This window comes from Toxorhynchites rutilus, chromosome 1 (assembly GCF_029784135.1).
Source record: "Toxorhynchites rutilus septentrionalis strain SRP chromosome 1, ASM2978413v1, whole genome shotgun sequence".
Lineage (NCBI taxonomy): Eukaryota > Metazoa > Arthropoda > Insecta > Diptera > Culicidae > Toxorhynchites > Toxorhynchites rutilus.
In genome coordinates this window covers 13,812,746-13,825,934 of record NC_073744.1, presented here as the reverse complement: position 1 = coordinate 13,825,934, position 13,189 = coordinate 13,812,746, and the positions used below count along the sequence as shown (strand labels likewise).

Below are 13,189 nucleotides of genomic sequence, written 5' to 3'. Positions count from 1 at the left end.
TATTGGAAATAGTTTCACCATATTATTGAGAAGCATACTTTAAAACAACTCGAACGTTAGAATTTAATCCGGAACACTTATTTTGGCATTTATGAACAAATATTTGTCTTCATTCGTTATTGTCTAGGGGCCAATGAAGCTGGTCACCCTACACGAGTTGTCAAAACAATTGCATCGAATCAACACCAAACATAAACATTTCGTGGTGGCTACATCGAAATTCTGTTTACAGGAAAAAATATTTTCATTTGGTGATGGTCATGCGTTGCGGGGCTCCGTTTTGTATGCAGCAACCCGGATGTGGTGCCTCATTCTACCCGTTCCCCCAAAAGAAAGATATTGAGCGGCGGCGTCTTTGGATAGAGAGGCTTTCGGTGCCGGAGGATGAGTGGTCCTCCTCGAAGTTGATTGCTTGCGATCGGCACTTCTCCGGAGCTCAATTCACAAAAACAGGTATTTCATGGTAACAATAACTCAAATGAACCTGTAATAATTTTTTTACAGCTAAAGGAAAGCATTTGTCTCGAGGAGCTGTCCCGGATCAGTTCGTTGTGGCAGTAGAAATTGATTCGTGTAAAGTGCTGCACAACGTTTGTCGCTTTTGTCTGGAGACGTCCGATAATAGAATGGAAAGTATATGTCATTATCAGAATAAACCTGAGATTCCAACGGTTAGAGAAATCTACCAAATTTTTGGCATAGAGGTATGAATTAAATTATCATTTTGTTCTTTATGAAAATTCATGTTTCACGATAGATAAATCCTGACGATAAAATACCACAATTGATTTGCGTGACTTGTCTATCGAAGATAAACTACATCAAGCGTATTAGGAGTCAATTCCGCGCAAATGACTTGAAACTTCGTCAAATGTTTCTTGTTGGGAATGCTCCTACGGCAAGCAAGCGAGATTATGAGGTGGCGACGGAAAACTCTGCAACTTGTTCCACGGTCAAAAGTGTATCCCCAGATGTTTCGAATGAGAATACCATCGCTTTGGAACTTGTGACCGATACAGATTTTCAGGACGAACAAATTACTATAATAAAACGACTCACGGACGAGGGAGATACCGGCGAAAGTGATGATGAACTCAACCAAAACACCCAGTTGATCACCGCAGATCAATTAACAATCATGGCAGAGGAAGTAGAAATAGAAAACATAGACATAAAAAATGAACACTCCGAGGATGATAATGGTGACGATAATGACCCACATAGCCTGTTCACTAGCGAAATTGAGCCTCCTAACGATGACTACATGAGGAAGTTACCAACGATTGAAGAGTTCGGAGCGCTGGATGATTCGCAGTCCGACGAAGAAGAAATCAGCCCTGGGAAGAAACATCGGACTTATAGACCATTCCGGTACACCAAGAGACGAAGGGACGATGGAGTGCAAAATTAACATGAACAATGTTTTGCAATCTTTACTTTGACAGAGATAATTTATGTATCTAGATATATATATCTATATATCTGATCGGGCATACTCATGTACTTCGAAAATCCGTTTTCAGAAATGAAGAAAGCGAAAAAAAATGTAGCGTCTTTTAAATTTTAACCCGCTTAGTTCGCACGTAGATAACGCTGCGGGCAATGAGGAGGATTCACCGAATAAGGTGTGTCCGCGATGACAAATGTACAGTGTCGACGTCTGGTGATAACAGTCCTACATGTGAGGTAAATTACTTTCTAACGGATAGCAGGCTCGAAGGATGTTTTGAATGAAAATTTTTGCAACTTGTTATTTGATTGCGTAAAACACGATTTCGATTTACACCTACACCTACGTTAGAGCTTTAAGTTAGAGTTTTGTATATTTTCGATGGTTTCAACACGCGATTTGACCAAAATCATAGATAATCTTCGGAAGTTTTAAGTTTGATAATGCATACAGGATATTAAAACTGTGGGTAATGGTGATGAAATCGATAGCACATTGAGTTGGCTAATATCATTGACCGCTTAAGACGTAGGACTACGCTATTTTTTTTTTTTGAGATGTGTTGACTTATCATTTCGGATATTATTTGCGAATACTTCAAAATTTCATAAATAATTCTTTTGAAAAAAGTTCCGGGGACGGGTTAACGAGAGGCATCTTTTGTGCATCGCCATTCAACAAGCATCAAACACGCGTCTAACAGATGCACACAGTTGCAGCAATAAAAATGAAACATCGCGAGAATGATCGTTAATGAAAAATCGTTTCTGGACTCTCGGTCAAAACCGTCAACAAAGCTAGGAGCTTGTAGTTTCAGAAAAGAGCCGATGCGCACGAGAGCAAATACGAATGACAACTAAAAGTATTGAAGGTGTGCTATTTACAAATACAGTTAGCGTTCACAGCTCCAGGGGAAACTCAAAACACAAAACGAGCAGAATAGCGACGTTTGTTGTTTCGGGCACAGAAAGATTCTGACAATTTTCCTCAGAGGGGATGCAAAACAAACTAACGCTAACTACAAAGTAAACTACAACCTTGCATAGTAAGTAAGCTATCGTACTCACTATGCAAGGGTGTAGTTTACTTCGCAAATATTCTCTTTTCTCTATCCCCCTTCTTTGTTTCTATTCTAGCGGCTGCATAAGTTGCCCGTTATTGACAGCTCTGTTCGGAAAAGCACACAAATGAACAGAACAAATGTATGGGGAAATGGGAATGCTTTCAATTTTCATCAATTTAAACAATCTACAGACTATGGGATTGTAATGTATAGAATACAAAACAAATCTTAGAAAATTTGCGATTCGATTGGTATGCAAATCATTAAAATCCGTTCGCAGCAAAAATAGTTATAATGTTAACTTTATTTCATAAAAACGTGAACTGTTTTCTGATTTGGCACCCTTAATGTAAGACGTAGTCCTACGTCAAAAAAAAATTAAAGTTACAACATTTATACCAAGCCATTCTTCATAATATACATACCACATTGTAAAATGATGATTTTCTTACCGAATTTTTCTTTACGAATCGTCGCAAAGTACGGGAATGAGTGTTCTTTTAAAAATCTCAGCATAGATGGACAAAAACCCGGACCAAGTAATCCCGAATTGGACCGAAAAGTTGTAAATTATATTCAGCAGAATTGGTCTGCATCTATTCGTGATTTCAAAGTAATAAAATAATTCAAGGTTATCCACATAGCTTGAAACTTGATTCTTCATTTTTGTTACATAGTTTCATCTATTTTGTCATTATCCTGTTGAACTAATTTCGCTTTCTTAATTCGTGAATTTGCAGCTGTTTTTGCCTTTTTCAGTTCTTCAAGTTTATCTTTCTGCTTCATCCGCTTCCTCAACTTTTTCTTTCTGTTTCAATTCAGTTTTCCTTTTCCTTTCCTCATGTTTTTGGCGCTTCGTCATTTCAATCAACTTCTTTGCAGGTTCTACTTCGTTATACAACTTATCCCAGAACTCGCTTGTGACCACTGCAGGAGTAACGTGAGGCTCACTTTTACCGTGAGTTGATGAGTTACCAGGATACGCGGTAACATAGGGAGAATTCAACGTTTCTTCTGTTAGAAGTTCATCCAGTTGCATATAGTTCACTAATTATTCAACTTCCTTCATATCAATCTTCTGGTCTGTAATTGAAAAACATGTGCATTATAATTTTTATGTTTTTATTTATATATAAATTATGTGTAGAATTCATTTTTATTGTATTTGAGATTTCGAATTATATTGGTGCGTTATATAAATCTACGCTTTGCATCCATAATAAAGCTGAAAACTCACATTGTAGGAGAAAGTCGGGAAATATGGACATCTATATATGATTGATAAATTACATTTTTATTTTAAATTCTAACGATGTACAAACTTGCAATACGGTGTATCAATACCTTCGACACTTACTGTGTACACCTAGCTGGTCTTCTGTTAAAACTATAAATAAAAACAAAAAAGTAATCTACAAAAAGCAGCTTGATGTAAATTTTCGTCTGCAGAAAATAAGGTACTCATTGTTATCGAGTACTTTTTTAGGGTATTTTTCGTTACGTAAGTGTTTTACCATCATTTTTCTTCCAGCTTATCGAATCAGCGGTGAAGTTTTCTCATTTTTACGTAAGACGGACACCTCATCGAAGGGAAAGGAATTTTGTATTGAAAACCATTTGATTATCTCCTCCTCCGTTTTTAAGAAATGCCCACTAACTCCGTTTGCAATTACAAATTACAACCAGATGAACGAATCAGCAGAGCGGTTTTTGGAACGTAATCCAAATTTGTCATTCCGAATGCCGGAAGCTTTTTTAGACATTAAAAAATGAGAAAAATTACAAGTCCTTCTAGGTGATTTTAGTTAAGTCTTGTTGATCGATTTAAAGCCTATTTTAAGTCGCCTTATCGAGTACAAAAACTTGAATTTTCAGTAAGTGTCCATCTTTCCCGCCGAGTGTCCGTCTTTCCCGACTCAATCTTATTTTCTCAAAGATACCGAATACATCATTTTGCCTCAAAGACAAACTAGAACTAGACTATCAATTTGTGGTGAGATAGATATATATATTTTTTTGTGAAATTCACGAAAAAAATCAATGTTTACTTAAGGCGTCCGTCTTTACCATTCATCCCCTATTATCATCAATCTTAACTGTCCATAATATGAATCGCAGGATAAAAATTAGATTCAAATTTTGGGCCCTTTATTTTGTAATTTTTTGAAAAAAAAATTCATTATGCTTGATTATATTTTATCGTCAACTGCGAAACACTTACCAAGCAATAACAGCAAACTCATATGGATGGTGAGAACTGATGAAACACGAGAGAAATTTAGATATTGATGAACGATTAATTTCTATATGCTCACGTTAAGCGAGTGTCAAACACAAACGATAATGGGAAGTGCTGTTAGATTTTTGCCTTCTATGTTATAATTCAAATGTAATTCTCATATAAAATGATAGTGAATCCAGGGGGTTATTCTAAAGAATCAATTGTGATATTCTTTTTTTAGTTACATATATCATTAGGGCATTAAGCATTTCAAGATATTATTTGTGTCCGAAATATGATTCAGGACGGTAATTGATTAAAAAAAATTCAATCGAATTTCGTACCAAACAAGGCGCCTAGAAGTATATCCTAAGGTGGGCCAACTTGCTAAAACGACTCTTCAGCCATCTTGGAAGTCTACTGTGTTTTGTTTGTAAACAAGACACAATACGCTAGTGGCGAAGCTCGCTCGTGATCAGTCTGTCTCTTTCAAGCTACAAGCAAATAATTCCCCTTCTGCTTTCTTCCGTACTGTTTTCATATACCGCTCCCCTAACCAACTTAGTGACGAAACGGCCTCACCTAGTACCATAGACCCCATAGACCCGTCTTGATACCAAAAAAACAAAACATCGTCATTATACTCGCTGCGCCATCTAGTTGAAAATCTAACGTAGATTCGTCAATTGTCAAACAACATACGGTGTGATTCAATCAAAACATTTCACGCTGTAAATTAAGTAATTCTATTGTTAACATAACAAGATGCGTTTAAGTACAGTTTTGCTCCGACAACATATTGGATTCCACTTCAAGAAGCACTGGATTATCCAGGGTAAACGAGTTCCAATGGAAACGGGAGCGGACGTTGAACTGGCGGCCCGCGGAATTCCAGTGGTCGATCCAAACGAGTTAATCAAAGATCACAAAGTACCATTACCACGCTTGAAAGTGATTGGTCAGCTCCCGCCAGAGGTGCAGCGGGATGAGAACCATCCATTATATAAACCGGAGGAATGCTATTTGTATGGGGATCGAGACGTCCTGCTGGAAGGTGTGCGACAGGCACAGGTTCTATTAAATACGGTGGTCTACGACGAATTGCCACTGAAAATGAAGGAACGGCTGGATAGGGCAAAAGTTCCAACTCAGCTCGACCGATCGATGCAACAATCGATCCTAGCGGCGCTGGTTTTCGATGCAGAACAAGTCAAAAGACCCATAGTGAAGGTTCCCGAACGACCGGCCTACAAATTGCCTCGGGAGTATGGAATATCCAACGAGCGCAGAAAGTATATATTACGATAACTGTGCAGAGAGCCCCACATTATTTTATGTTTCTTTGCAGCCGCCTATTGTTGTCTAAGTTCGTTACTCATTGTGAACGTCTGGCGGGGCAATCAGTTACATCTACCCGGAAAGTGATTGCAAACACCCGCTTCTTGGTTCCCATGACCAAAGATCTCGATCGTATACAACTTTCCCTAAAGGTGGACACACTCGTAACCTCAGCAGCACCAATCACACCACTGGACAAGTCGATATATCGCCCACAAGATCAATCTCTTCCGGATATTTTTCCACTGAACCAAACCGTCAGTATCCCGACAACCAATTTCTACGAGTGGTTGAACGAGTATCCCATTGGTCGGGAGTACAAGTTTTCTCATCCTCATACAGTGCTGCTTCATTGTGCCCCGGAAGATGTCGCCAATCTATTCGAAACGCCCGTAACCGATGATCAAAAGGATTCCCGAGCCATGATAAAGGGTTTTGCAGTAGCTGCTGCTCGTGCCAGGCAGCTCTATGGGGTGAGACGCGATAACAGTGATTTGAGTGAAAGAATTCTTTTTTAACTTGTGGTTTATTTTTTATCTGCATCAGGACAACGTTGGAACGCTCCCACATCCAATAACAGTTCAGGTCATTCAGACCGATAGTAAGTGGTTCCACTTTAGCATTTTTCAGTTGAACACACTCAATTTGGACGGCTCGAACGAAAATGATCGGAACCTGTGGTTCAGGAAACCACGAATGGATTTATATTCAGAGTGCGGTTACTTGGTTGGAAAGCCTAGCTTGCTCGATTACGACAAGGAAGTGCTGAAGCATTTCGCTGTTTTCTATGAAAGCAGTTGAAGCAGGAGCGAGTGAAGTTAAGTTTATCGTTCTATTGCGAGTAAAAGCGAGTGGAATGAGTTCCAGGCATGAGTAGTACCAATCATAGTCTTTCCATGTGATAGAGAATACGAGAAAGAAATAATATAAGTGAATGCATTGGGTAAGTCTCGTATGTACCTTTATGCTTTTTCTGTTTGAGGGATTTGAATATGTTTAAAACTGAGTATCCGTATCCTTTGCATGTCAAGGGTAACAAAAAACGTTGACCTTTATAGATACAGGCCTTCAACTAGACTATTTTAAGCATTGAGTCTAACTTGTAAAAGTTTCCTTCCTTTGAGCCAATTCTTGTTCTTTTGGTAGAATTGAGCCGCCACTCGCAGGGATTTTCTATTGCTAACCGTTTCTCTGAATGGCAGGAGTTTCAATATTCTACAACAAGCTAAAAGCAATTTCGTTAGCGCAAATACCGGATGGACTAACAACGCTTATCATGATGTAATTGGAGAACATATGGAAATTCAATTTTGCCAATTCTCCGACCTTCAGAGTTTTCCGAAACTTTTCGATTTTTCTCTCCGCTATATTGATCTAAGGAAAGAGACGAATACAACAACATAAGACGGCTCAAATCGGACCATTCCTTCCTCTGGTTCTGCGCTTACCAACACATTTGGCCTTCCATTTTCATTTATATAGATCAGCGATACTCAAACTATTTCGGGCAAGAGACTACTTTTCCAGAATGAAGTGATAACATCCCCCCTATATCCAATATTATTTAAAGATTTTATCGTTATCTTATTCATACAAAATACTTACCAATTCATAAACATTGCGGTTGGTTAGGTGAGAAAATTTGACTTAATTTTCTCATCAATGAATAGACTTAAAAGTCAGTATTAAATGTAATTAATGTAATTAATGAGTATTAAACTGTAATGTAATTAATGAGTATTAAAACAAGTCACAAAAATAACACTTTCTACATAAATAATAGTCATTCTTAAAACAAGTTGGTTCACGTAACACAACTTCTACAGTATCTTGGAAGTTTCAAAAACTTGTGTTAATTAATAGGGGTTGATTTTTAGACCTGGTCGACCATCAAAATCTCAGTTTTCGTTTATGTCGGGCTTATGTCTGGAAAACCGACATCGACTTCAAGGGGTCGATATCGAACACTTTGAGAACCCCAGATATAGATAGAAGATATAGAAATGCATTATTTCGCTTGAAAATCCATTTTCACTTTCGAACAAAGATCAATTTCTTTAGCGCAAATATCGAATGGACTAACAACGCTTATCATGCAATTGTTGAACATATGGGAATTCGATTTTCCGAACTTCCTTCAGAGTTTTCCGAGAATTATCTGATTTTTCTCTCCGCTTTATTGATCTGCGGGTAGTGACGACTACATCAAAAGAAAGATGGCTCAAATCGGACCATTCCTTTCTCGGGTTTTGCGCTTAAGGAGATATTCTAGTGTAGAGACACGAATTTCGGACGTTTTTCCGAGCTCCGTAAAAATGAAACAAAGAGTATTTTTACGATCCATCATATCATTATTTGTTCATTTATCTTTTAACAATAAAACAAAAATTGAACGGGAAAAAACTATTCATAACTAGAATAGTTACAAGTTGATGAAGTGAGGAAGTTCAAAAAAAAGTTGTGCCATGGCGTACACGATTCCAGCACTTCTGGTTATCTGAAACAAAAAACCGAACAGATTCTGAATCAGTAAAGATGCCGCTATCGCATGATCCTCGGACAAGTCAAAAACATCTTTTTTGGCAAAATGGCGGCCGCTTGAAAAACAAAATGCGGTTTAAAATGTTTTTTCTTACGTGTCCCGATTTTTTAAAAATAGTAAAGTTTTGCAGATATCATATTTTAGAGGTTCATGCGATAGCTAAAGATTGTATCTATATAGATTAGACATGAATCAGTTCAGTAGAACTTGAGATATCGGCGACGCTAATTTGAAAATACTAGTTTCGAGAAAAACGCGTTTGAAGTTCATTGTTATGGCCGTACCAGGTTGGATACCGCATCACTAAAATGGCTCTAACTCGGTAAATAATAGGGTTTTCGATAAGTCCTTTCTAGGGTATATTCTTGAATGCCTGAACTAAAGAAAAATGAAGAAAAAAATGTTTTTTTTTTCAAATTTCTAGACTAGAATACTGCCTTAACAACATTTTTATTTATATAGATAGAAGATATAGGAATGCATTATTATGCCTGAAAATCCATTTCCACTTTCACAGCGCCTTCCATTTTTTGTTTATAAAAATGTCTTTCTTTTAGTTATATATTACAAACTATGTTCATTGAATTCAGATCCGGTTAGCGAGTATATGAAACCCACTAAACGTGGGTCAATTTTTGATGAATGATTGAGAATAATAAAAAAAATATTGGGGTTGTGTCAAGGATACGATCGCATTTTCGACATTTGAAATTACTTTTCAATTATTCAGTTATATATATAAATACAAATGGATTTCAGTATGTCTGTCTGTCTGATTCTTATGGACTCGGAAACTACTGAACCGATCGACATCAAAATAGGTGTGTAGGGGTTTTTGGGGCCGGGGAAGGTTTTCATAAAAGTTTGAGATCTCTCCCCCTTCTTTAAGGGGGGCTGCCATACAAATGAAACACAAATTTTTTCATTACTCGAGGATTAATCAAGCAAATGCAACCAAATTTGGCATCTGAAGGGATTTTAGGGTGCAATAAAGGATTCTATGGTGGTTAGATACTCCTTCCCTCTCTTAGGAGGGGCTGTCATACAATTGAAACACAAATTTCTGAATCACTCGAAAATTAATCAAACAAATGAAACCAAATTAGGCATATGGAGGTTTTTGGGTGCAGTAAATGTTTCGATGGTGGTTAGACACTCATCCCCTTCTCTAAGGGGAAGCTGCCATACTAATGAAAGACAAATTTCTGCATGACTCGAAAACTAATCAAGAAAATACCATGCGGAGCATGGCATGCGAAGGTTTTAGGGGACACAAAACCTTTCTATGTCGAATAGACACTCATCCCGTCTCTCTGAGGGGGGAGGGGAGGTGCCATACAAATGAAGCATACTTTTCCGCATAATTCAAGAACTAATCAAGTAAACGGAACTAAATTTGGCATGTGGAGGTTTTATGGGGAAGAAACATTTCTAAGGTGGTTCGACACTCTACCCCCTTTCTTAGGGTGGACTGTCATACAAATGAAAAACAAATTTCTGCATAACTCGAAAATTAATCAAGCACATGGAGCCAAATTTGGCATGTGAAGATTTTAGGGGGCACGAAACGTTTCTATGGTGAATAGACACTCCTCCCCCCTCTCTAATGGGACCGGGTCAGCCGGGTGAGAAATAAAACGGAATCCCAAACTCCAACAAGATTTCCATGTTCGGATTTCTATGTATTTAACCTTTATAAAATCTTGAGTGAAAAATGAGAAAGACATCAAATGTGTTGTAAGTCTGTGTCGCGGCCAAAGGATGTAACACTTATCTTTTGTTGTACAGGCAAACCTTTTTTTGTGCGGGGGATAGGGACCGCATAAAAAAATCGTGCAAAACTTCACCAGTAGTTTTAAAAAATCGTGTTCGGTACACATTTTGAAAAAAACTTTTTTTGTGTGGTAGATAGGGACCGCATAAAAAAAGTTTCCCCCAAGAATAAAGTGACCAGATGGTCAGAGATCTAACGCGGGACACAAAAAACAAAATGTTATGCATATACATTATGTGAACATAAACCATAGTTTAGAGAGTCTCCTTTATTCGTGAAACTCTTAACATGTGTCCTTGCAATTAAACCTGATCTGTATTATTTCTTACAAGTATCTGCACTCAGTTGTGATTTTTCGGTGGTTTGGATTTTGTTTACACCTGAAAATCACTCACTCAGTCAGAGCATTTAAGTCTGGCAAGCACGATTCAAATTCTACAATTTTCTTCCAATTATCGAATGGAATACTCGAAAATTCCAATGCATTTTTCATCGATTTCGGCGTTAACGTATGCAATAAAAAATGGACTAATTTCGGATAGCGATAAAAACAAACTAAAAAAGATAATGAAATCCGGTGAAAGAAGTGAAAAACTTATTTCCCACCAGAGTTGCAAAATCTCACAATCACTTTACTGACAGCGCAAGATATTGAGACAACATCAAAATCAACCACCAATTCCCCTGCAGTTCATGACAAATGAACCAAACTTAATTCCATGCAACCGACACTCCGTCACGTGGAACATTTGGTTTTTGCATTATTCCCCACACTCATTCGTTCCACTGTCTCACTGAGAATTTACGCCCGAAATTTTCATACGCATCTTCGATCAGCTGACAGTGGAAGGGAACAAAATTCCATACAAGGAAATATCATCTCACTGACACCGCGTCAGACGTTTAAACGCGTGTTCGTGTGTATGTTTTCCTGGTATGTTTCTAGCCCCGGTCCCATTTTTGTGCCGCTTATTGCACACACATCGATGGGCAACGGCACATTTGAGTGCTGAGTTTATGGGTGTATGACCAACGAAAATTTCACCAGAACGCAATGAAAGGTGATATTTTCGGCTTGAGCATTCACTGACATCGAGAATGAACTGATATTTCTGTTGATGGAACGAAAACTATATCAAAACAAACGAGATGGTGAGCCAGCGGTCATAGGCACAGCGGCACCGCGATAGAAAGAAGTGAAGAATGTCGGTGGAGATATTTTGCACTGATAAAAATTGCTTTTCGATTTCAACATGTTCTTTCGAAATTTTGCATCCTTGTTTCCCACTGATGAAAAACTTCTTTTCGTGCTCATAATGAAAGACAAGACGTACTTATCTACAACGAATGGCAGGGGACCGAATACTTTACGTTCCCCAGGTAAACGATGGCGACGAATATATCACCCACATCAAGTTCTCGAAGAAGGTCATTCTTGCCGGAAGTTGTGGAGGTAATGTGGTCTTCATGCCGAACCTGGGATCTGCCCTTTATGCCAAAAGATCATTGGAGGATGGATCTGCTGGAGATAAACATTGTCGCGAAGACCGCCAACCTTCCCAACATCCCCCAGCTGCGACCGATAGAAAACTTTCGAGCGAATGGCCAAAATAGAGAGCCGACCACCAAAGCCACGAAAAGGTAAAAGAACACGCCGACATACATCTTTTCATCGGCCATGGTTGAGGTTCCGGCCAACTTCCGTAAGGCCGCCAAGCGCTTCATTTACGATACTTCATCAAACAACCCTGCCTCTTCCTGTCCCGTATACACTAATTCTTCCGGCTTATTTACCACATTAAGCCCTGTCCGAGCTAGGGGACCAAAGATGAACTTTTCGCCTGACTCACGTTGTTCCCTTCGGATCAATAGGTGACTTTTATAAAAAAACATATTCTAATTTTGTTCCTGTCGTTTCCATTTGAAACTCTCTAAACAAAAAGTCCACTGTCGGTGCGATGAAACCAGCTCAACGTATTAATCTTTGGATGCATTGGAAGCTCTCTTGAACAATCTGCCAGAGAAGAGTTTTTTTTTTGAGATTCATGCATTTAATGAAATCAACATGATCAAATTGTAATATTGAAATATATTGATATCGCGGGACATTTTCGTTTCTTTTGCGGGACGTAATCTTACGCGGGACATTTCGTTGAAATGCGGGACGTCTGGTCAGTTTACCCAAGAAAATAACTCAAATCCACGCCGTTCATTGTTCAATTTACTTTTGTTCCTTGCTTTGCGATGGGACAGTCTGCCCTTTCGGTTGCGCGTTGCTATTTTGTGCTTTTAGTTGCATGTCGAAACGTGTTGCTGTTAGAAATCATGTCATGCAAACACTTAGAAAAACTTAGAGCATTTTATGGGACGAGGGGAATGATTTCATAAGCGGATAATTGAGACGCAAATATGCTTTTTTTCCACTGAAATGCATATAAACCATCGAAAAAAACTAAATGGACGATAACTTCGTCAAATATGCTTTTTTCATATACCGCACAAAAAAAAACACACAAGAACAGAAAATCGCACAAAAAAACCGCACAAAAATAGGTTTACTGTATATGTAGGCCGGTTTGGAAGAAAAAGAGAATAAATAGTGACCACTTCTATCAACTCAAGTGGTCACTCGTTCACAAGGTTGCACTGCGCCGAAAAGTATGCATATCGCACTGATGTGATCGAAGTGCAGTATCACCCTGATGTCGTCTATTGACGACGCTCGTAGCGAAATTTTCATGTATTCTCATGCTGATTTTTTTCTGATGGACATTGAATTCCATACACTTTTTTGTTTGCCT

The 13,189-nt window shown here is 38.4% G+C and overlaps 2 protein-coding genes across 3 annotated transcripts; both read left to right on the top strand.

Annotated features, from left to right (window-relative positions):
- The first annotated feature begins 180 nt into the window (after positions 1-180).
- Positions 181-3,752, top strand: LOC129778069 (uncharacterized). Of its 2 annotated transcripts, XR_008743364.1 has the most exons (4): positions 181-453; positions 505-704; positions 758-1,686; positions 3,396-3,720. XR_008743364.1 is itself a non-coding variant. In XM_055784726.1 (3 exons), exons 1-3 carry the CDS (start codon positions 255-257, stop codon positions 1,409-1,411), a joined length of 1,053 nt encoding a protein of 350 aa, XP_055640701.1. In that variant the 5' UTR covers positions 181-254; the 3' UTR covers positions 1,412-3,752. The 2 variants fall into 2 exon arrangements, 1 of the variants encoding a protein (XP_055640701.1); XM_055784726.1 differs by having other exon boundaries at positions 758-3,752.
- Positions 3,753-5,397: 1,645 nt separating this feature from the next.
- Positions 5,398-6,955, top strand: LOC129778546 (39S ribosomal protein L37, mitochondrial). The gene is made up of 3 exons (XM_055785517.1): positions 5,398-6,026; positions 6,083-6,545; positions 6,619-6,955. The coding sequence occupies exons 1-3, from the start codon at positions 5,500-5,502 to the stop codon at positions 6,871-6,873; spliced, it is 1,245 nt and encodes a 414-aa protein (XP_055641492.1). The 5' UTR covers positions 5,398-5,499; the 3' UTR covers positions 6,874-6,955.
- Positions 6,956-13,189: the final 6,234 nt, after the last annotated feature.